Genomic DNA, 24,460 nt, shown 5'->3' with positions numbered 1-24,460 from the left:
CGAGGGCGCACCAATCACGTGCGAGCTGCCGCCTCATTGGTCGATCCGAACCTCAACGGACAGCTATATAAGCGAAGCTCTCGCTCCGAAATCGCACATTACTCTTGAATCTCTTCAAGTTCAATTCGCTTGTTCTTTTCAAAGTTATCGAGGAAATGTCTGGCCGTGGTAAAGGTGGAAAAGCTAAGGGAAAGGCGAAGTCCCGTTCCAATCGGGCTGGACTCCAATTTCCTGTTGGTCGTATTCATAGACTTCTAAGGAAAGGAAATTACGCGGAACGTGTTGGTGCAGGAGCACCAGTATATTTGGCTGCAGTTATGGAATATCTAGCAGCTGAAGTATTGGAATTGGCTGGCAACGCTGCTCGTGACAACAAGAAGACCAGAATCATCCCTCGTCATCTTCAACTAGCCATACGTAACGACGAAGAACTGAATAAATTACTGTCTGGCGTTACTATCGCTCAAGGTGGTGTATTACCGAACATTCAGGCAGTCCTGTTGCCAAAGAAAACCGACAAGAAGGCGTAACTCCACAAAGGATTCCAGCATACAAATGGCCCTTTTCAGGGCCACAAAACATTTTATCACGAAAGAATCACTAACTGTTCATCTATTTTCTATTTTATTTTACAATTTGTGAACTTACCAAATACCTTAACGTACGTACGTTATAAAGAAAGTAGTAATATATTTTTACAATAATACAATACTATTTAGAATAACTTTTTAATTCTGGTAATAAAATACTTCAGTATTCAAACGGTTTGAGAACAGATGAAAATGGAGAGGTAAAGTTATTCTATTCAGAAAGTTCTACATTGCAACATCTGGCCCACATGGTTGGAGCAGATGTTTTATTTCAAGGGAGCCAATACCGAAAGACAAAGGTAGTCCCGGTGTTGGTGACCTCTCACTCACACATCACAAGGATTGGAGAAAGCAAGCGTCCGACAGGCGAGGAGGATGGAATCTCGCACGCATACGATGCTCTCCACCAATCCCATGACAATAAATAAACTGCTATCACGCAAGCAGAGTTACGATCTACGTGTTCGGTTTTCGGGCAGAGAACTGTGACTTTTTAAAGGTACCTTCAAGCTCTGTTCTCATCAGAAAAATTTCTGGGCTGAGAGGAAAATACTTAAATAAGAAAATATGCTTTGCTGTATGTACTTAACTTTACTTTAATGCACTGTATTTAAAAATTGTAAGTGCATCCGACAGCAACATGTATTTAAAATCTACAGTAATAATGCTTAGGAAGTTCTTACTTTGTTAGTCTCTGAATGAAAATTCAAATGTTATTTGTTATTGTTAAAGTGACCATAGCAAAGCTGAAGAGCTTTTTAAAAAAGAGAGAGAGCATATTGTTAGAAAAATCGAAATAGACAAACGGTTGAGGCAGACCATGTGCGTTCTGTCAGTGCGTTTCCCCTTCTTAAAGGAAAGTTCTCCAACTTAGGGGTATCATAAACAAAAGGGCATACTGTCGAAAACGTTCTCACGACCGAGGAAAGGGACTGCAGAGCATTCTTATTCTCACCGTCGTCGTGTACGATTGCTTTTGAATAAAGAGTACATATATCTTATTTTAAAATACGCCCACAGTTATTGAATAAACCAGACATTTTAATTATCCGCTCTGTTAGTCTTACAGTATCAACAAGAAAATGTCATTGTAGTGTGTTTTCCATTTTAAATTTTAGTGTATATTATATTCTCTATAAATGCAGTAATTATATAAAACGGTATAAATAAAGATTGTAAAGTATTATAATTCATTCAGGTAAGTTACTCGACCTTTTCTCTTAGCTTATTGGTCTCCTTTACGTTTCCTATGCGCTCCCGTCGTTTTGACGATTAATTTAGAGCACTCTGTATATTTACATGATAACTTAATATTCATCGTTACTAGGGCTACAGCTTATTAGAAAATTCAAAATTTAACATAGTGCTGTGACCCCGCGAATAAAATAGTACTTAAAGAGTTTTCAAACGTATATGTATTTTTAACCGACTTCGAAAAGGAGGAGGTTACTCAATTCGATCAGTATGTATTTATTTATTTACTTTTTTTTTTGTTCATCGATTACTCCGAGATGGATGTACCAATCGGAACGAAACCTTTTGCATCTTGTAGGGTATGTCTTCAGATTGGTCCCATTGAAAAAAAATTTTCCATTTTTTCATTGTTATTGCAAAATACAGGAAGTTTTTAATGTCAAGAATGAACGATTTCAATGACCTTTTAATATGTTGTCGTGGGCATGATTCTGAACAACTTTTTCATTATGCATAATTAACGAGAAGTTTTAGTTTTCGAGATATTCGTGAAATACTAATGTTACTACTGCATTGAATTCTACGTATGCCTACGTGTCTCACTGGTGAATGAGTCAGCATGCAGTCGCCGATTTTCTACTGTTTCTTGTATACATGTGTACTCTGCAAGGCATGTACCGATTGCGATGAAGCCTTTCACATCTAATAGGAGATATTTCCGCGATATCTCACTTGCAAAAATTTATGCAATTTGTTATTGTTAATAACTATTGTTATAACTTGTATGGAACTTGTTATCGTTAAAAACTATCGTTATTCCAATTAACCACCAATAAGAACGGTAAACCACCTTACGGCATATTACAAATACTGCTCGTTCCACTAAAAAGTGTGAAATAAAATAATTTTGGTAATTATTGAGATTAGATTACACCTCACCGATTTTGATGAAATTTAAATATGTTGTAAAATTAGACATTTTGAACAACTTTTTCCTATACATATAACCGCCGCTCGGCCTTGGTGACTAATCAGGTAGTTTTCCACTCGTCAGGTATGCCCAACTTTCAGGAGAAAGTTGGCCTGAGCGTTGGGGTATCCAACAATAGATGTATCGGTTAAAGTGGGCCATGTGTATTTTGTCATGGCGCTTCCCTTCTCACAAGGGAAACTTCAAGGCCAAGGTGCCATAAAACGGTCGCTAAAGGCCATGGTGACGTTGGCATCCTCACGACTAAGAAACTGCCAACAGGGCACTCTTGTATTGACTGTGGACGTGCAACTATGCCACAGAATACATATTCCATCTTTCTTCTACTAACCGAAGTCACTGCTCAGTCGAGCGTGACAATTTATTACCCACACCATCGGCTTCTCGCTTTCACGGATCTCTCACTCATTTCTCGGACCTCTCACTTTGCGGGCGACATTAAACGAAAAGGTGGGGTTAGAGATTTGCTTGTTTCGAGCCAGAAAACTGTTGCTTATTACGGATCAATACTATATAATAAAGCACTGTAACTTTTTTAATATTAATTTGTTTACCTACGGATTTTTTAAATATATTAGTCAGACTCTTCTGATTAAAATGAGACCACACATGATATAAGTTAGAGCATATTTACTTAATTTTATGTACATAGAGGGGAACATCCCCAACGCGAATTTTTTTTTCGTCTATATAGTCCAAATCATGTCATGTTTGGTCTCATTTGAATCAGAAAAATTGTACCAATATGTTAAAACAATTTGCATCCAGAAAAATCTAAAAATAAGAAAGTTAAACTGTTCTTAATTTCTGGGCTGCTACGGCTCTCATGCTACCCTTCTCTTTTACGGCTTGTCGTCGGAAATCAAAAACAGCCGCCAGGCTCGATAAATCGTCTATATCCTGCCCACATTGTCCATTTTCGCTTCTCAGCTTACGGACAACTAGAGAAATTTTACTGTATTTCCTAGTCAGTTATCAGTCTAATGATAAGTCTGAATGTTCTATGTAGTGCATTGAAACCGAACGTAAAACAGAACGCGATATGCGTTCATAGATAAGTAAGTACATGTGCATATACCATGGCAATAACGGACATTACTTCTTGGAAGTTCAAGTTATGACCTCACTGTTTGTAATGTGACGAGACAATTATTACGCAGTTTCCATAGCTCCCGTAGTTCGTACGAATGCGCAGCGGACTTCTGATTGGATAGAAGTAAGGTGGAGGGAAAAGCAGAGTTGCCGCTGTATAAAAGGGCCATGTTCTTGTTTCCACAATGTAGTTGCAAACATTTAATCGTGGAGTTAAAGTCATTTGTGAGAGAAGTACATCATGACTGGTCGTGGAAAAGGAGGAAAAGGATTGGGAAAGGGAGGAGCAAAACGTCATAGGAAAGTTCTTCGTGATAACATTCAGGGTATTACTAAGCCGGCCATTCGTCGTCTGGCTCGTCGTGGTGGAGTCAAACGTATTTCTGGCTTGATTTACGAAGAAACGCGAGGTGTTCTTAAAGTATTCTTGGAAAACGTTATCCGAGACGCAGTGACTTATACTGAGCATGCTAAAAGGAAAACTGTTACGGCTATGGACGTCGTCTATGCGTTGAAACGGCAAGGAAGAACCCTCTACGGTTTTGGTGGTTAAAGTGTCATTCTTCACTTTTGTTCAATAAAAACGGCCCTTTTTAGGGCCACCATATTTTTCTGGCGTATGAATTCTTAGTTCTAATTATAATACAATCCTGACATTTTCATACCCCCATATAAGTGATACTACCGTGCACTACCTTTTATGTAAGTTCATAAAAAAAATATTCTGTGCGGGAAATTTGAACTGTACAACATTTCTTCTATTGGAAGTGAGTTTCAATAAATAATAATCACCGTGAATTTTTTACTAACTTTGCTTTATATTTTGCGTGGACAGACGTCTTTACGTTTTGAAAATCGAACTAAAAGTGAAGAAAAGAACCGTAAGACACATTATTATTAGAAATAATCCAACACCTTCCCAAAATATACAGATTCATAACTAACAATAAGTTCATGTATAACTTAATTTAACAGTTTTATTTTTTATATCACAAAAAAAATCGGCGCTACAGGTTTATCACAAAATGTATAATCGTTAAACTGTAATTAGTGTACGAGTGCAATAAATAAAAATGTAAAAGAACGATCTGTGGTTATGCATTAGTGTATATTGTTGTCATATAAATTCAGGATAACGTATTATTTTTTAATGCTAAATAAAATACGGAATAGATTTAGTACTCTTGCGATGTTGCCGTTGGTGCATCAGTCCTTTATAATCAACACGACATTTTACAACGGCTGAGTAAATTATTGTTCAAAAACTAATTTTCATGATTTTGAATCTCAGTTTGTGTGTCTGGTCGCCGTTAGGTGTGTGTAATGTGATATTACATTAACCTAACCTAACCTAACGTAATTCATTGATTTAGTAAAGTTGATTGGGTAGGATAGGCTATATTAAATTCCCGGTTGCCATCATAGCTACGATATGTTGAAATCATCAGTACAAAAGTATGTACACAAGGTATATGTTGGTCATCGGTCGCCGTGCTGTTGCCTGCAGAAACAGTAGAGAAGCAGTGAATCCATACTAATGCGTACGGTGTCACGGACACACACGAATGGGCAGAATTCGATGCGTTAGTTTCGACAGTTTCTCGAAAATATCTCGGAAACCAAGGCCGGGCGGTGGTTTTATGTATAGGAAAAATTTGTTCAAAATGTTGATTTTTACAACATACCTAAAAATCATCGAAATCGGAGGTGCCGTTCGTAATCTAAATAATTAATCATCGGCTTCTCGTTTTCACGGACCTCTCACTTTGCGAGCGACTTAAAACAAAGAAGAGGGGATAGAGATTTGCTTATTTCGAGCCAGAAAACTGTTGCTTATTACGGATCAAGACTATTATTTTTTCAAAATTTTTTACCTAACGATAAGACGTGTAACTACCTTCGAATTAAATTCCAAATTGAGTGTATTACAGTACAGTATTGCCTCGAAATAAGAGTGGTCTCTGCTTCAAAATAAGCAACTCGCTAATTTCACTTTTATGGTAAAAATATTTTTTTTGAACCTGATTTGCTGATTCTTTTTGAAAGGTGAAAGTTACAGTTTATAATGATATAGGTACAATATATGTATTTGAGGTGTTAATAAAATGATCACGAAAGTGCTCTTTGCTTGAAAAAAATTGGGCCCTGAAAAGGGCCGATTGATTTAATAGGCGAAGCCATAAATTTAAGCTCTTTCTCCACGAATACGGCGAGCAAGTTGGATGTCTTTTGGCATAATTGTAACTCGTTTGGCATGAATAGCGCACAAGTTGGTGTCCTCGAAAAGTCCAACAAGGTAAGCTTCGCTGGCTTCTTGCAAAGCCATCACAGCAGAACTTTGGAAACGAAGATCGGTTTTGAAGTCTTGAGCTATTTCACGAACGAGACGTTGGAAAGGTAATTTACGGATTAAGAGTTCCGTACTCTTTTGGTATCTTCGAATTTCTCTGAGTGCTACAGTTCCAGGCCTATAGCGATGAGGTTTCTTCACTCCTCCCGTTGCAGGCGCACTTTTACGAGCAGCCTTGGTAGCTAACTGTTTTCGGGGAGCTTTCCCACCGGTAGATTTACGAGCAGTTTGTTTAGTACGAGCCATGTTGTTAAGAATAAGGTATGATTCGTTCAAACTCCGAAACTACATTGACGCAACGGTGCTTTTGCTTCTCTTATATACTTGTAGAGCAGAGTCCACCTCTGCTCTGATTGGTTAAAGTACGTGTGGTGGGGCGAGCTCAGTAGCGCTTGACGACAGGGTTACGTGATGGACATGACGCGATGAGGGGGAAAGGATAGCTGGTACTGCTATATGGTAGTTTTACTTTGGAGAAATATCACGTTGATTCTGTTGATTTGACGAAATAGCGTGTATTAGCCAAAATGAGCGGTCGTGGAAAGGGAGGAAAAGGAGGGGCAAAGCGTCATAGGAAGGTTCTTCGTGATAACATTCAGGGTATCACGAAGCCAGCTATCCGTCGACTTACCCGCCGTGGCGGTGTAAAACGTATTTCTGGTTTGATCTACGAAGAAACACGCGGTGTTCTCAAAGTTTTCCTTGAGAACGTAATTCGTGACGCCGTCACTTACACTGAACATGCAAAAAGGAAGACTGTTACTGCCATGGATGTGGATTATGTTTTGAAACGTCAGGGTAGAACCCTTTATGGTTTTAGTGGCTAAATTGTTATCATTGCGATTAAGTTCTTACTTAAAAATGGCCCATTTTAGGACCATCAAAAAATTTAAACATGAAATTTCTATCATTTCAACTTATCCATTAATTATTATCAAATACACATTATTTTGATACTATTGCTAACTTGCAATAACACTTTATTCGACAGAAAAAGAATGCCAATAGAAGTACATAACAGTGTATATTATAATAATATGAACATTTGGTAACAGTATTTTTGTTTCGTAGCTAGAGTAACCGCCCGATAATTTCCCGCCATTTAATTTCCTATTAGTTGCGTCTTGTGCTTGTATATATTATATACAGGATGCCCCGGCTAAAGTGTAACAGACCCGTTATTACGTAACTATTAATGATACAATAAATTGTTGACATGGAAATTACACGGTAAAATAGGAACTATGTTTTGGCCGAAATAAAAAATTTTTTGCATTATTAGTTTAAGAGATAGTCAAGTTTTGTTTTTTAAATGGAACTATATATTTTTTTTCAGATCATGTGATAGTGCTTTTCAAGACGAATTTATTGAGCTTTAATGTATACACCTGATTTTAATTAGTTTTCAAGATATAACGGTTACAAATTTACCGATTTTCAGCGGAGACCTCTCGGTTCGAGCAGCAAGTCGTAAAAGTAGCCCTATTGTAGCGGTAAGTGCCCTATGTTGTAGAGAATGGTGTCTTACCGCAATATGTAATAGGAGCCGCTTTTACGACTTGCTACTCGGAGACACCATCCTTCACACCATAGGACGCTTACAATACTGAATACAATAATTACTTAAAAACCTTCAGTGCATATACAGTTAACCAAATTATTAATCATTCTTAGGCGAACACTTAAAAAATGTTAGTACATTACAGTTTAGAAATTGAAAGCAAAATTTATTTTAGGATGAAGAAAATTAATATATGGCACTTACTTGCTCATTAATTTCATGCTATATACAATTCCCTGTTAGAAACGCTGTCAGTCCACACGCATCAAGGTCGATTTATATTATCCGTTCAGACACGGGCCGTTTCCGATCAGTTAGGTTCCGACAAAAACGATGTAGTATTTATATCATCAGTTCACGTCCGACAACGACAGGCAGCGAACGTTAAGGTCGATTTATATTATCCGTTCAGATACGGGCCGTTTCCGATCAGTTAGGTTCCGACAAATATTGTTCTGTGTTATTGAATACGAGTGTTTATATATACCGTGATGGATCGGTTCAGACGCGTTCCGTTTCAGACATAAGACGACCGACATTCTCGAAAAGAATAATTTGACTGAAGCGATACGTGACTGAAACAATCGAAATGCGACCGAACGGACGCTGTCGTATGATATGCATTTGGTTCAGACAAAATCTGACGATAGAACAGACGTGGTGTGAGCAATATATTATAATAATGCAGAACGAAAAGTTAATAGAGTTAGTGAGGCATTATACTTTTTTGTATAATCAAGAAGATAAAAATTATAGTGACAATTATAAAAAGGATATCCATTAATTGTCGAAATAACGTCCAATATTCTCTACTAATCTTTCTTATTTTTAACATTTTATGGGTGCCAAAACGTCGCTTTCTTTTCTTATTTTCTTCCTCTTCATCTAATAGTAAGGCTATGCAACATAAATCTTTTAAAGATAAATGCGAAAACATTTTCGAACGGTGGCGATTAACGTTCGCTGCCTGTCGTTGTCGGACGTGAACTGATGATATAAATACTACATCGTTTTTGTCGGAACCTAATTGATCGGAAACGGCCCGTGTCTGAACGGATAATATAAATCGACCTTTACTCGAAATCGACGAACTGTTTGATACAAAAGCGAGCTACTCGAAAAAATTGAATTATTGTACTTGAATATTCGAGCCGTAAAACTTCGAGCCGTAAAACTTCGATTTACTTGAAGATGAATTTTCAGCTCGAATATTCGAGTAGTTCGATTTTTTCGAGTAGCTCGCTTTTGTTTCAAGCAGTTCGTCGATTTCGAGTATGTAGCTCGGCAAATTCAAACTCTCAACCCGATCATTTTATAGACTCAAAATTCGAGTACTCGAATAAATCGAGTACTCGCACACCTCTATTAGCTACAGCACACAACAGCCAATCAAATGAAGAAATAAATACCGAATGAATGAGGATCTGTGTCACATATGTGTGTAAACAAATGAGTTGTGAAGAACGTGGAATGTTATTTATCGTCCATATTCCCTGCTTCGTAGTTAGAAAGATTCGCCTATAGAAACCTGAAAGTAGGAAATTATCAAAACAGGAACTGTAATTATTTTAGCATGTAAATAAACAAAATAGTGAAAACAAACTTATGTTAATTTTTGCAAGACAAATCCTCAAGTATTTCTTCAAACTAAAATAAAATACTCTGCTTCAAAGCTTTTAAATCCTAACTGACACGTTCTCTTGTTGCTGGTCAAAGTTAAGGTCTATATCATGATTAATATTGTATTCCATTTATAATTATTCGTACGATACACTCTTTCGTCTTCATCACTGTATAATACCACAATACCGAAACAACATCGTCAAATCATCAATAACTTTCTACAGTCCAGTTAAGTATATGTCCAAAATCATTGATTTAATTTTTCTCTATAAATATTTAATTAACTAATCTTTTACATTGTCTAGTTCTGTTTTATACAACATTTATGGTACATCATCTGTATTCAACGTTGAAGCATTTGATAATATAAATGGCAGGCATAGCTCATGACGCTCAAAGTACCTGTGGTGGTATTATATTTCACAATTAAATGTCATATTTTATCAGAAACAAGTAGGCTTCTGAACAGTATTAATCTTTAAATTAGATAAAATTTAAATTACATTATGTATAACAGTGTACAAGGACTTTTATAAAACTGAAGTATCGTTTAAAAGTATCAAAGTATAGTGATCCAGAACTTCTCGAACAGAGTGTGCGATATTCTAAATTAATGCGAGATAAGTTGTTAAATAAATCCACTTCTATATTCTCGTCTACATTGTCGTCTATAATTGAGTACTATTAATCAGATTAATGGTATTATATAAATGACTGTAATGTCAACCATTTGCGTCGCATCTTTTTGATGATTGTATTTCTTTCCGCGTAAAACTCTTGGAATTTCTGACAATATCTAAACTCCATTAACAACTGATGTACATAAATTGATAGCTTTAATATTAGGACATTTATTCTAACAAGAGAAATCGTTTTGGATTAAATATTCCCCTTTTTTTACTTAATTTTCCAGATTGGTGTAGTCCTAAATAAGAACAACGGTGAGATTATGTCACTTCAGTCGAATATAATAGCTGAAAATCGAGGTAAATTTGTCATTCAACGACACCGTTGAAAACTACTGACAATAACTGAAACTTTACATATCTAATATATGCTTTGAATCGAACAAATAATTGCATAAATCATAAATCTTTCCGTGTTAGTCCGGGATTCTCAGCAACGTGATATTGGAAACAGAGGAGAGGTCTCTCTTCCCGGTCCGCGCTTTTGCTACTAGTAGCTCGATTTCTGAGTTAGTCGCGCACTCTGTGAACGGATCGTGAAAGTTATATTTACGCGGTTATTGTATATTTTGTGTATGATGGAGGAGAAAAACAGCTCTGGAAATACTGCAACAGTGGAAAATTCGACGGCAAATCCATCGCCTGCGAAAAAGTCTGCAAAATCGAAGACAAAATCGCAGCGTTCTAAATCGTCACATCCACCAACTGCGGATATGGTGAATGCTGCTATCAAGGCCTTGCAAGATCGCAAGGGATCGTCAGTTCAAGCTATTAAGAAATACATAGCAACGACGTATAAAGTTGATGGTGAAAAAATGGCGCCATTTATTAAGAGGTACTTGAAAAGTGCCGTAACTGCCGGTGCGGTGGTGCAAACCAAGGGTAAAGGTGCCTCTGGCTCGTTCAAGCTATCCACATCTTCGAAGGGTTCCGAATCAAAGAGCAAATCCAAACGCCTCGTGAAACGGACCGTATCTGCTGCAGCTGAAAAGAAAGCTGCGGAGAAGAAGCCAGCGAGTCCTAAGAAAGCGGCTGCCCCAAAGAAAGCACCCACTGTGAAGAAACCAGCCGCGGCAGCCAAGAAACAACCTCCTAAAAAAGCTAAAACTGCTACTGTTAAGAAAGCAGAATCTGTGGAACAAACGGCAGCACCACCACCGAAGAATTTGTCGAAAGCGAAGAAAGCCACAAAAGCGCCAGCAGCAAAGACGAAAACTCCAAAACCAAAAACAGCAAAATCGCCGAAAAACGCAAGAGCAGCGGCGAAAAAGTAATTCGTTGAAGAATACATACCAATTGGCCCTTTTCAGGGCCACAAATCATATTTTACAAAGAAACAATCTGTTTGCACTTGGCAAGAATTTATCTGTTCGTTTCAAATTCCTTTTTCCTTTAAAATGAGATTTTGGTACAAATTTTATGCAAAATATGCATTCCTTTGCAAATCTGCAACGTGTGTTACCTTATCGGTTTACATACGTATATTATCTCTGTAGAATTATTGCTTCATTATACGACATTCTATTAGAATCATTTATTTGATGAGCGCTTTTTCTGAGGTAGGTTGTTCAAGGCAAAAGTAAATATTTGTTTGTATGCAGTGTTCTGAAAGTAAGCGTAGGTTCGAGGATACATTTCTCACGCGAATCACTTCAAACATATAATGAATGCTTCTGATAGAGCGGTTCGTTAACAAAAATTTAATTACTGGACAATAACAATCGACATTCAATTGCATGTAAATACCTTTGTGAGTACAAACTCTTCTAAAAAATAAGTGGGTAAAAGATTATGATTGAATATGATATCGTGGTGCATACATACAGTATCGAACACGGTAAGTTTCCCTAACAATAAGTAAAATGGCGGTAAAGAAGGAGATCCTACCACAGGGGTGTTCAATAGTGATGAGCATATTTCATAATTGTATCGATATATGGTATCGATACGTATCGATAACCAAAGTATCGATACACATCAATTGAGAATGAAGTATCGATATTATTGATATCAATACATACAATTAAATTAGAAGTGAAGTTCAGTAAAAAATTGACTATTTATTCAAATATTTGTTTTATATATGATAAACATATTATTATAATTAATATTTTAATTTTTTTGGACGTGCATCCATTACGAGGATTATTTAGAATCTATGTACAGATCTTCTGTTAACAGCTTGTATCTAATTTACGTTTACATAACTATTTATTAACTTATGCATTACTATACATTGAGATCAATATTGCATACATTCTATTATATATAAATAAACATATAAGTGAAACTTTTTGCTACAAAATATTTTTCTATCTAATTTTCTCCTTACTGTACATATATACATACACTATAAAATTTCGATATTTATATATTAAGTGTCGATATTGCAATATATCGTCATATTAAATATCGATACAAAATATCGATACTGTATCGCCCATCACTAATGTTCAACCTTTTAGCCTCTCTGGCCTACATTGGAAGAAGACGAGTTGTTTTGGGCTACATAAAATATATAGTTAACATATTTATAATAAGTAATTTAAACTTTATTAATTTATGATTTTTTGTATTATAAAGGCAACAACATGAAATTAGTTTGACACTGTTTTATACATTTGTATACGTGTTTTATGCAACGGAATGTACGACATATCGAGCGATGCGCGACTGTGCTCATAATCGTCTAATCGCAATACTAAACATGCAACAGTAAAATAAATCATCGGGGTGGGCTATTGATATTTCTTTCGCTTCTTGGGCCGCATTGATACGTGCTTTGGGCCATGGGTTGGACAGTCATGTCATATCACTTGCGTGAAAAATTTACTTGAGAACATTTTATTTGATATACAGTAGTACCTCGGTATACGTCTACTTTGGAATACGTCCAATTCGAAATACGTCCTGTTTGGGCGTGACAAATTTTGATCGGTATACGACATAAATATTTTGTGTGAATTTTGCATCAGTTTTAAATAATTATCTCAGAGGAAAAATTAAATTAATAATCAATTACATTCGGAATTGATGTGTTATTAACTGACTGTTGGAAAATTCGAAAGCCAACTGACCAATGACCCCGTATGGAATGCACGTGGCTACAAGACAGTCGCCAGGACACTTGGGCGACGGGGCCCGACACTACGGCGACAGGGCGCAATAAACTCATCAAGAGTCCTCGACTTTTCCGGAGAAGGAAAAGGACTCTCCAAGCCCGAAATGGGCATTCTTTATGAGTCTTTCGACGGGACAACTCGCTCCTTGCCCTCGTAGAAACATTCTATCGTCTATACGGAATCATTTATTTCCATCCTTTCTTTTAGTCTAACAAGCCAGAAGTGGGATAAACCGCGTGTTTTGGTTAAATCCGTTCGCGCTATCGTGGAGTTACACTGCAGTGCAATTTTTGACGTTTTCACGCAATTGTGCCAGTGTCACTATTATTGGAGAGTGGAGTGACTTGTGACTGTGTTTGGTTAGACAACAAACAATGGGTCGATCAAGTGCGAAATCACGGAAACGCTCACGGGATGGTTCACGGGGACGCTCGCACGAACGTGACCAACCGGAAGTGTGATCGCGTGAAGCATCGTGTGAAATGGTGCGCGATCGATCGCCAGAAGTTTCGCGAAGACTAACGCCGTATGAAACGGAGGATCGTTCGCGGAAACGAAGGACAGAGTCATCGGAGAGTGAACGTGATCGGTCACGGGGACGAAAACGCGACGAATCGCGAGATCGGCGGCATTATTCGCGGGGTGATTCAGCGGATCGCGATCGTGAATCGTCACGGGAACACGGGAGGAACAATGAGCGGAAACGGTCTCGTGATCGCGGGCGAAACGATGCGCGAAGGGTTTCGCGAGATCGTTCACGCCGTCGGCGGCGTTCGACGGATAGTTCCGAATCGGAGGATTTACGATCTACGGTGAAACGACTAAAACAGGAGTTAAAAACTGTTCAATGTAGGCCTGTGAACGATGAATTTGTGATTCCGAAATTCGATCCGTCGCGGGATAACGCAAACGTCGAGCAGTGGGTGAAACAGGTGGACCGACTTGCGCGTCGTTACGTGTGGAGTGACGACAATGTCCTGCTCGTTGTGGCTCGAAATTTGAAAGGTCATGCACGACGCGTGTACGATGAGGAAATGGCCAACAATCACACGTGGAAGTCGTTTAAAGCATTGATGTTACGACGGTTTAAAAAACCTTTACCGTTCGCGCGGTTACTGTTGGAAGCCGCAACGTACGCAGCTAGGCCCGGACAGCGGCTAGGTGATTATTGTTTCGAGAAGCTATCAAAGCTACGGGCTCTGAAACTGAATATTCCGGACACCTATTTGGAAGATGCAGTGATTGGAGGAATCGAGGACGAGAATATTGCTCGAACCATCCGTTCCAAAAGGTATGTAAATACCGACGAGTTGTATGCGGCCATGAACGAGATGGGGGCGATGCCTCAAACGGTGGCGGCCAAATCCGTGGTACCACGCACGTTTCATCACGGGGCGAACATCAGGAAGCCCGAAAACGCAGTCGCTACCTCAGCAGGAAAACCTGGCACGTCGTCAGCCGAAGAACGGACACAGCGACCGACGATTACCTGCTATAATTGCGGTAATGTAGGGCACTATTCAGTCAGGTGCCTCAAGGGTCCGAATACCTGCAGTTTGTGTGACAAGAAGGGACACATGGACAAATTCTGTCACAAGACAAGGCGGACCAACGTAACCAAGGTGAGACAAAACAGACCCAATATGTATTTATTACCGGCTACGGTTAATGGACCAAGAACGGTATGTCTCGTGGATACCGGGAGCTCAAACACGCTGATTCAGAAATCGGTAGCAATCCGGTTAAACATTCAAGTAGTCACGGGTGATCAATTGAAATTGCAAGGATTTACTGGAGCGGGAATGTTTACTGATCTATTTGCCGAAGTGGTTATAAAAATTATGGAAACTACAGCAAAAGTAAAGGCGATAATTGTTGAATCAAATGCGATGCTCTACGAAGTAATTGTCGGACGGGACTTTTTAGATCAACCGCATGTCGAAATGATTAAAAGACAGAATAGCATTATAATACGGGAACTGCCACAAATCAGATTAGCTCGAGATACGTTGGATGTTTGCGCAATGGAAGGAACCGTCGATTTTAATGAGATGGTATTGGGAACGTTAGTGAAGAGGAAAAGGGGTTATGCATGGAGCTTATCACTTTGTATGCGGACCGGGTTACAACTTCGATGCAAACACTGGGAAAGACAAACGCAATCGAGATGGAGATACGGTGCACGACAGACACACCGGTGTATTATAATCCATATCGAATGGCTGAAGTAGAAAGGAAAATCGTCCGGGACATGGTCGACGAACTAATCGGTAACGGTATTGTTCGAGAATCTACATCGCCGTATGCAAGTCCGATAACATTGGTGAAGAAGAAAACTGGCGACTATCGGTTGTGCGTAGATTATCGGAAGTTGAATGCAATGACCATTAAAGATCGGTACCCGTTGCCATTAATAGAGGATCAAATCGATCGATTAGGTGGGAACACATATTTATAGGTTTAGATTTGGCTTCCGGGTATTATCAAGTACCGATGAGCAGCGGGTCAATAGAAAAAACAGCGTTCGTGACACCTGACGGACATTATGAGTTCTTGCGGATGCCGTTTGGGTTAACCAACGCCCCCGTTCTCTTCCAGCGATTGATTAATACAGTATTGCCTCGTAATAAGCAAGTGGTCTCGACTTCGAAATAAGCAAGTCGCTATCCCCTCTTCTTTGTTTGAAGTCGCCCGCAAAGTGAGAGGTACGAGAAATGAGTGAGAGGTCCATGAAAGCGCGAAGCCGATGTTTAGGGTAATAAATTTCACGCTCGACTGAGCAGTGACATCGGTTAGTAGAAGAAGGATGGAATATATGTATATAATGCTTTCTATCCTTGTTCAAAAAATAACATCGCTGCTCGGCCGATCACTATATGATTTGCCGCTACCTCGGATCTCTCACTCGTTTCTCGCGTTCTCTATCGTCCCGTTTCGAGAACAAAGTCAAGCCGAATAGCTACCTCCCTCGAAATAAGCAACGGTTCGGTCCCGAGCCACTTGCTTATTTCGTGGCAATACTGTATAGTGATAGGACCCCTGAAAAATTCAACAGCGTTACCGTATATCGACGATATAATAATACCCTCAACTACCGTCGAAGAGGGACTACAGCGGCTTCAAATGGTTTTGGACAAACTGCGGGAATATAATTTGACGCTGAACCTGAAGAAATGCTCGTTTCTGATGACCAGCATTGACTATCTCGGCCGCGAGATAAGCGCAGAAGGTGTTAAACCAGGGAATAAAAAGATACAAGCTGTCTTAGCTATGCCGAACCCGACCACGGTCAGAGAAGTACGCCAATTCCTCGGATTAGCGGGATATTTCAGGAAATTTATTTAAGGTTATGCGACAATAACTACGCCGTTAACAGCCTTGACAAAGAAGGACACGACATGGAAATGGGGAAACGCGCAAGAGGGTGCAGTTAGGAAAATAAAAGAGGCACTTACAACGCGACCAATCCTTACGATATTCAATAGCACGCTTCGGACCGAGGTACATACCGATGCGAGTTCGCTAGGGTTGGGCGCTATTTTATTTCAATACACCACCGAAAGTAGCCAGCGGGTGGTAGCGTATTATAGTAAACAGACTACCCACGATCAGAGCAGGTATCACTCGTATGAGTTGGAGACAATGGCCGTTGTCTTCGCTTTGTGCTACTTCTGGGTTTACCTTTTAGGAATGAATTTCACGGTCGTTACGGACTGTAACGCGCTACGCACTACTTTTACTAAAAAGGATTTAATACCCCGCGTCGGAAGATGGTGGTTGGAGGTGCAGGACTATACCTTTAATATCGAATATCGAGCAGGAACGAAAATGCAGCACGTTGATGCTCTTAGTAGGAATCCTGCGCAAGGGGTAGAAATCTATCTGGTAGATATTACCGAGGCGGACTGGATACTAGCCGCTCAATTGCAAGATGATCAGCTATACCGAATACGACAAATATTGATCGAGAATATACGAAACGCGGATACGAAACAATATTTTACAGATTACGTTCTCAAGAACGGCAAAATTTATAGACGGCTAGAGAAAGGGCGCACCGCATGGGTAGTACCTAAAGCGGCGAAATTTCAGATTTGTCGTTTGTGTCACGACGATGCAGGTCACCTAGGTTTGGAGAAGACATTGAGACGAGTTCGTGAGAACTATTGGTTTGCAGGAATGAGTGCGTTTGTCAAAAAGTATGTAGCGGCATGCTTGAATTGTATATATTACAAGCGAACGGCAGGCAAGGGACAGGGAAACTACACCCCATTGAAAAGGTTCCCGTGCCGTTTCATACTATCCATATAGACCACGTCGGACCCTTCGAAGAAAGCTCGCGCAAAAATAAGTACCTGCTTGTTATAGTAGACGGTTTTACAAAATTTACGATCATAGAAGCTGTCAAGGACACTAAGGCCAAGCGGGCGGTGAAAATATTACTGGATGTAATCCATCTGTTTGGTGTTCCATCACGAATCATTAGCGACCGTGGCACCGCTTTTACAGCCAGGACATTTAAAATATTTTGTACCACATATGGGATACGATAACGGACAGTGCGAACGTTATAATCGGACCATCGTAGCATCGTTAGCAGCAACAGTTGCTGGAAAAGAATCGAATAGATGGGATGAATATGTAAAGCAAATTCAAAGTGCAATGAATACCACGGTCAATAAGAGTATTGCTGCGACACCTGCTGAAGCATTAATGGGGTTCAATGCCAGAACTACGGCAGAGTCGCGGATTTTGCAAGAAGTACAGACAGAGGTGCAGCGTCTGGACTTGAAGGAGCTTCGTACGCGAATTAACAAACATATCGCGGAAGATCAACGGAAGCAGAAAGAGCGGTATGATAGAACACGACGGGAGGCCACGAAGTATCAGGAGGGAGACCTGGTCATGGTCGAAATCACTAGTGGACAGGCGACGGGAGAAAGCAGGAAGCTTTGTCCCAAATTCAAGGGGCCGTTCAGAATTCATCGGGTACTCATGAACGACCGATACGAGGTCGAAGACCTACGAGAAGGGGGCAGACGTGCTAAGCTCGTTGCCGCGGTGGAACGACTGAAACCTTGGGTGGCGGTGGTGGAGTAAAACCTCGCTTTTGTTCAAGGACGAAAATGATATATTTTATGGTGAGTAACAAATTTTAATAGTAATATTTAGCTACAGGTAACTAAATAGAGACAGCAGCAACGGCTGTGATTACCTGAGGTGCTGATTCCTTACTGGCCAATATTTTCACCGTGAAGGAAAAAGACACCGTCGAAATGAAGTCCAGTTGCTACTGGACGACGAAGATCTTATTGCCGTCAGTCTGATAACGATGTTTTGCCGTTATCGGATGACGATGAACTCGATATCACGGCGATAGAGATGGTATAGCCACTATTGCGTGGTTGTACTGGAACTGTTACGTCAGTGAGCAAAAGTTGCTACTGTACGGTGAAATGATGGTCTAATTGTCAGCGGTGATATTTAACTACCGTTTGATGATGACGACCTTGTTGCCGTTGGGCCAGTAGCGAAGTTCAGTCGCTACTGGACGACGATGATTTTATTGCCGTCAGGCTGATGGTGATGTTAGTCACTATCAGATGACAAAGAACTCGATATCATGGCGATAGAGATGGTAAAGCCACTATCGCATGATTGTATTTAAACTGTCATGATAGAGGCAGAAAATTATTAGTTGATAATCATAACGCAGCAGTCATCATGTAATGGGCCGTCACAAACTGAAAACAACGTGATGTGCGACAGCAGATATTAAAACCATTGATTCAAGGGAAAATATGACTGCGACGAAAAGGGGAGTATTGTCAACTAACAAATGTTTTAAGAAACTCTCGTTGCAGGTTCAAACTGATACTCTTGACAATGAATTGTGTACTCAGACCGGTGCTGAATCTTTTGTTACAGAAACTGACATAAATCACACGCTTGAGGACAAGCTGGGTCGTAGGCTGGCCGAGTGTTGGAAAATTCGAAAGCCAACTGACCAATGACCCCATATGGAATGCACGTGGCTACAAGACAGTCGCCAGGACACTTGGGCGACGGGGCCCGACACTACGGCGATAAACTCATCAAGAGTCCTCGACTTTTCCGGAGAAGGAAAAGGACTCTCCAAGCCCGAAATGGGCATTCTTTATGAGTCTTTCGACGGGACAACTCGCTCCTTGCCCTCGTAGAAACATTCTATCGTCTATACGGAATCATTTATTTCCATCCTTTCTTTTAGTCTAACATGACTGATCATTATAACAAACTATAACCGCAAAATAGGAGGCAAGTAGGTCTGTTGTCCGCGTTACTGCTAACACAATAATGAGCGCAACTCGTATTCAGTAAGGGCTAGTTTGTAATGAAAAGCTTAAATAGTGATATCGATTTGTAATCAAATTTAGGAACTTTCTTGCGCATGAATTTTTAGATCGAAGCTCCCCTTGGCGCGTTCGGCAGTAAGATCGGTTCGAAGGAACGTTACGATTCCCCTACAGGGGAATTTCGGTCTCCTCTCCTCTAATTCTCTCATCCAGCGAAATTTCGCGTCGATCGTGCGTACGTACTGTTCGTTGCTGGTAAGTTGCCGAGCACCGACAAACTGAACCGACAGAGGGGCACGGGGACTGTGCATTCGCTCCACCTAATCCCCTCCAGGAACCCGCAACTTGAGAAGTCAGCGGTCACATTGCATAGGCGTAAAATTTCCGTATTCGCGGGGGATACATTTAACTATATAAACATGCTATTTTTTCGGGATATTAATGGATTTTCTATAATACTCGTTCTTGACAACAGTTGTTATTACGCAAAATTTATGGTAATTACATTATGGAAAGTGTAAAAATTCTCCTCTTTTCTTAATAATGTAAACCCCGAATCTACGTCTACGTCAATGCGTCCGAATCGTCGCTCGCTATCGCTTCATCTCATTCTGTTTCAATGTCTGTCCTTAGCGACGTTCGTCACGCGATAGATTTGTGGATGTAAGGGCCTCGGCCAATAAACATAATACGTGTGACTGGAGGCAGATCAACGAATTTGATTGGACGGCAACTTACCAGCAACCAACAGTACAAGAACGTCCGCGACAAAAGACGATCTCGCCCTATGGTACGGCAGAGCGGCGTTTTTTTTTTTTTCGTTTTCGATTGTACCATAAAATTACTAAAAAAGAATTCTAATTTATTTAACTGTAAATTTACGCATTATGACTTGTGCTTAGCTCTTGTCGGCCGTCCCGCGACGGCTACATTTTTATTTCAATGCTTTTTCATTGAAGATCAGTTTTTTTCTGATTATTTCACCATGCTTGGGCCAATTTTTTATTTCAATAGGCTATGACCATCACATTGTGGTCATGATACGCTGTGCCAAATTTGGTGAAGATTGGATAAGCCGTCTAAGAGGAGTCTCTGGAAAACGAAATACACTTTTCGGGAGAAATTGAGCTTCGCTCGCTGCGCTCAATAAAATTTATTCCATTTGGTTTGTTAATTTAGAATCTATCATTACGTTACATTTATATTCTATAAATTAATTATGTTAAATAAACTACTGAATATTTTTTATAAACTTCTAGGAAATCGTTTAAATGCTGTTCATGACATAAACAGTGTTTCAATTATTTTACAACCCCATTAATATAGGTATAATATCAATAGGAGTTTTTTTTCCATGAGAACGGATTAATCATTTTTACATTACTTCTTATGAGAAAGGTTGGTTTGGTATACGTCCTATTCGGTGTAAGTCCAAACATCAGGAACGGATTAAGGTCGTATACCGTGGTACCACTGTATATTCTTTTATTAATATTACTCAGTTGCGTATTAAAATCTGTAATATTTTATATTTAAATATTATATTAATTTTGTTCTGAATTTTTTCTGAAGTAACTTGCATGTACTTAGAAGGGTCTTCTAATTTCAGAAGGGAACCCGAAGGGGTCTTCAGACGATCAATATCCAAAGTTATAGCTTTCAGTATTCATTGACAAACGCGATTTAAATTTATTGACAATTTTCTTCATACGTCCAGTATTTATTAATCGTATATTTGTAGTAGTTTTGAATTGTCATTGAATGATGCCTGATCAAGGGAAATTTCATTAATACTAACAGTATTTTAATACAGTAAATTAATAATAACAATATTATAAATATTGACATTTCGCCAGTCTACTTCTTCTGTAAGGGTGTTTAAATAAAAGTCCAAAAGTCAGGATATATTTTTAATACGCGTTCTCACACTCTCCGCTTCTGATCGTTACATGCAGTCAAATCCGTTGTTACTTTTCTTCTGCCCTCGGCGCTCTTTTCCCGTTCCTTAAAAGGAAGGTCCGCGCCCCACTCTTTCTGGAAAAACCCTTAACCTTCCGCTTTCCGAGGCCTGGTCGTCATCGCCGTGCGAGGGGGTGAGGACGATCAGGCCCTTGCCAATTCCGGTCGTCATAAGGGCCCCAGATGTTTTACGACGGTACCTAACGGGACTCTGGACAACGTCGCTGTCCCAACACGGGCTCTTACACTTCATACGTACAAAGATTCTGACACTAAATATTGATCATCGGAGAACTGCTTATCATATGGTAAAATGGTTCTTATCAAAGATCTTATCAACGTTGCAAGTATAAGTTGAGTTAGCGGTCAATGCAGACAGATCAAAAAACTTAAATCAAAAATTCCATCGCAATAATTAAATCAACTATACACTATAATACATCGTTGAATTCATAATAAATAGGCGCTTTTATTGATTGAAAAAAAAGTAAAGTTTTTCAAAACGGAGGGGTAGGGGGAATTCAATTTTGCAAAAAGGATGATTTAAAAAAAAAATCTTACACGCAGCTTTACAGACCTTAAGAAACGGTATAACTTTTATTTCAACTATTTTTTGATATCTTTTGTTGTTTACGATTTATAAGCACGTATATAGAAAGGGCGGTTCGGATAAAAGGGTTGATATCTCCCTCAAAGTGAGAAACGGGCACCAACGAATTACAGTTATCTTCACAAACAGGTCTAATAAATATTTATGCAAAGTTTCATCAAAATCGGAGTCTATCAGTCCCCGATGTTCCCTTGTAAATATACAATTCTGCAGCACGTCACCTCGTATCATAAAGGGCAGCATAGAACAGCTGAGTGTAATGGAATGGTTCAGAGAGAGCCGTAGGAAGTGTTGTTTTTGGTAAAATAATTTTATAGATTTATCTTATGCAAGAACAATTGCACTTTATTATTTCTTTGGCTGTACTCTTTAGCGTCACAATGCGATCTAATATATTTTTTCAAGACGGAGGTGCATGTCTTAAAAAAACTAGGCTTACCAACTACTTATTCTAAAAGATACCAAAGCTACCGACTAGAGAATTATTTGACGCAAGGAAAATTACGCCTGGACCATTTTGGGCCACTGGAAAGAACAGTAGATCATTTCAAATATATTTCAGCTATTGTAGATGCGTTTATCAAATTTAAGTGGCTTTTCGCTACTCAGTCTACTATGTTGCGATCCTCGCTGGTGTGACTGAATATAGCTGCAGAATCAATTGTGAACTAGGCTGTATGGAAAATTAAATGTGGTGCCTGAAGCGCGTTAAATTCAAATATTAAGATGAGAATCAGTTTTTCGTTACTAAATTGTTAATCAAGGATTACTTGTTATATAGCTCAATCAGTATAATTTAAGCAGCGCCAAGTGATTAAATGCTCGTTTAATGAGAAACGAAGTTCAATCAAAGAACCAATTAGGTTGATCGGTAATTGATCTAAAATATACATTAAAAGTACATTGGTTTTGCTAACGATTATTTACTTAGTAATCAAGAACTATATATACCAGTAGTCCTTGCAAAATCTTTGCCTTTTGTTCTTTGTCCTGCATTCAAGAGAAGTAAAGCTCGTGTAAAACCATTTTTCAAATTTAGTTTTAATTGTTCTTATTCAAATTCGTTTAATTAAAAGTTATTTCTTGTTAAAAGCTGAATTCATTTAAATAGTTTATAATCAGTTACATTTCTTAAAACAATTCATGGGAGCAGAGTGCTTTAGCGCTCCTCGGGCAACTTATCCACGATCCTTGGACAGAAAATTCCCTAAATCCACGTAAAATCTCGCAACAGCTACTATAGAAGTTCTCCATATTTTGACACATCTTTTTAATTTATTTGAGTTTCCAGAACGCCTTGTAAGTAATCAATGAACAGCGTTCACTTCAAACAATTTTGCATCATTTCCAAACGGCAGAAAGATAAAACACATTCTGACTGCAGATGGTCAAATAGAAAGAGTTAACAGATTCCTTAAATCTACGTTGTCAAAATTGGCGGAGAATCCATCTAAATGGAAAAACGTACTGGAATAAGTTCAATGCGTTTTCAATAATACTTTTCACAGAGCAATAAAACCCAAGTTAAACTGTTATTGGGTTATGACCAACGTCAAGGTTGGGACAAGAAAGTGCGTACGCTAATTGAACAATTAACGCAAATAGATTCAAATCAGGAACGAGTGAAACTGTGAGATTCGACATAAATTTTAAAAACCGCACGATACAAGAGTATAATAAGATAAAATAATTTTTAACAAGAAATACAACCGACTTCGAAATGCACTAAAAAGTATCAAATAATTTCTATTTCCTAATGAAATAATTTCTATTTTATTTATACAAATACCCAACAGCTATTAATAAAACCTATTTACTCGTTAAATAGTATACTAAATACATTTCAACCTTTTCGAAGGCGGCGACAACCTATCAAATCATTATTGGCAGCATCGTATATTCGGGTATTTTTAATTTTGCGCCGCCTCCGAAAAGGTTGAAATGTATTTAGTATACTATTTAACGAGTAAATAGGTTTTATTAATAGCTGTTGGGTATTTGTATAAATGAAGTAGAAATTATTTCATACTTTTTAGTGCATTTCGAAGTCGGTTGTATTTTTTGTAAAAAATTATTTTATTTCACACTTTTCAGTGGAACGAGCAGTATTTGTAGGATGCCGTAAGGTGGTTTACCGTTCTTATTGGTTAATTGCAATAACGATAGTTTTTGACGATAACAAGTTCCATACAATTATCACAATAGTTATTAACAATAACAAATTGCATAAATTTTTGCAAGTGAGATATCGCGGAAATATCTCCTATTAGATGTGAAAGGTTTCATCGCAATCGGTACATGCCTTGCAGAGTACACATGTATATGTATAAGAAACAGTAGAGAATCG

The 24,460-nt window shown here is 38.8% G+C and overlaps 5 protein-coding genes across 5 annotated transcripts; 4 read left to right on the top strand and 1 right to left on the bottom strand.

The window, feature by feature from the left end:
- Nucleotides 1-118: 118 nt before the first annotated feature.
- Nucleotides 119-570, top strand: LOC114881025 (histone H2A). The gene has a single exon (XM_029197622.2). It carries the CDS (start codon nucleotides 156-158, stop codon nucleotides 528-530), a length of 375 nt encoding a protein of 124 aa, XP_029053455.1. The 5' UTR covers nucleotides 119-155; the 3' UTR covers nucleotides 531-570.
- A 3,489-nt stretch (nucleotides 571-4,059) lies between these two features.
- On the top strand, nucleotides 4,060-4,465 carry LOC114881028 (histone H4). The gene has a single exon (XM_029197626.2). The coding sequence runs from the start codon at nucleotides 4,109-4,111 to the stop codon at nucleotides 4,418-4,420; it is 312 nt and encodes a 103-aa protein (XP_029053459.1). The 5' UTR covers nucleotides 4,060-4,108; the 3' UTR covers nucleotides 4,421-4,465.
- Nucleotides 4,466-6,011: 1,546 nt separating this feature from the next.
- On the bottom strand, nucleotides 6,012-6,518 carry LOC114881022 (histone H3). The gene has a single exon (XM_029197619.2). It carries the CDS (start codon nucleotides 6,461-6,463, stop codon nucleotides 6,053-6,055), a length of 411 nt encoding a protein of 136 aa, XP_029053452.1. The 5' UTR covers nucleotides 6,464-6,518; the 3' UTR covers nucleotides 6,012-6,052.
- A 223-nt stretch (nucleotides 6,519-6,741) lies between these two features.
- On the top strand, nucleotides 6,742-7,044 carry LOC114881018 (histone H4-like). The gene has a single exon (XM_029197613.1). The coding sequence runs from the start codon at nucleotides 6,745-6,747 to the stop codon at nucleotides 7,042-7,044; it is 300 nt and encodes a 99-aa protein (XP_029053446.1). The 5' UTR covers nucleotides 6,742-6,744.
- A 3,579-nt stretch (nucleotides 7,045-10,623) lies between these two features.
- On the top strand, nucleotides 10,624-11,398 carry LOC114881016 (histone H1-like). Its single transcript, XM_029197611.1, has one exon. It carries the CDS (start codon nucleotides 10,663-10,665, stop codon nucleotides 11,359-11,361), a length of 699 nt encoding a protein of 232 aa, XP_029053444.1. The 5' UTR covers nucleotides 10,624-10,662; the 3' UTR covers nucleotides 11,362-11,398.
- Nucleotides 11,399-24,460: the final 13,062 nt, after the last annotated feature.

Source organism: Osmia bicornis, chromosome 5 (assembly GCF_907164935.1).
Source record: "Osmia bicornis bicornis chromosome 5, iOsmBic2.1, whole genome shotgun sequence".
NCBI lineage: Eukaryota > Metazoa > Arthropoda > Insecta > Hymenoptera > Megachilidae > Osmia > Osmia bicornis.
The sequence above is the reverse complement of the archived record's forward strand: the minus strand, read 5'-3'. Positions and strand labels throughout refer to the sequence as shown.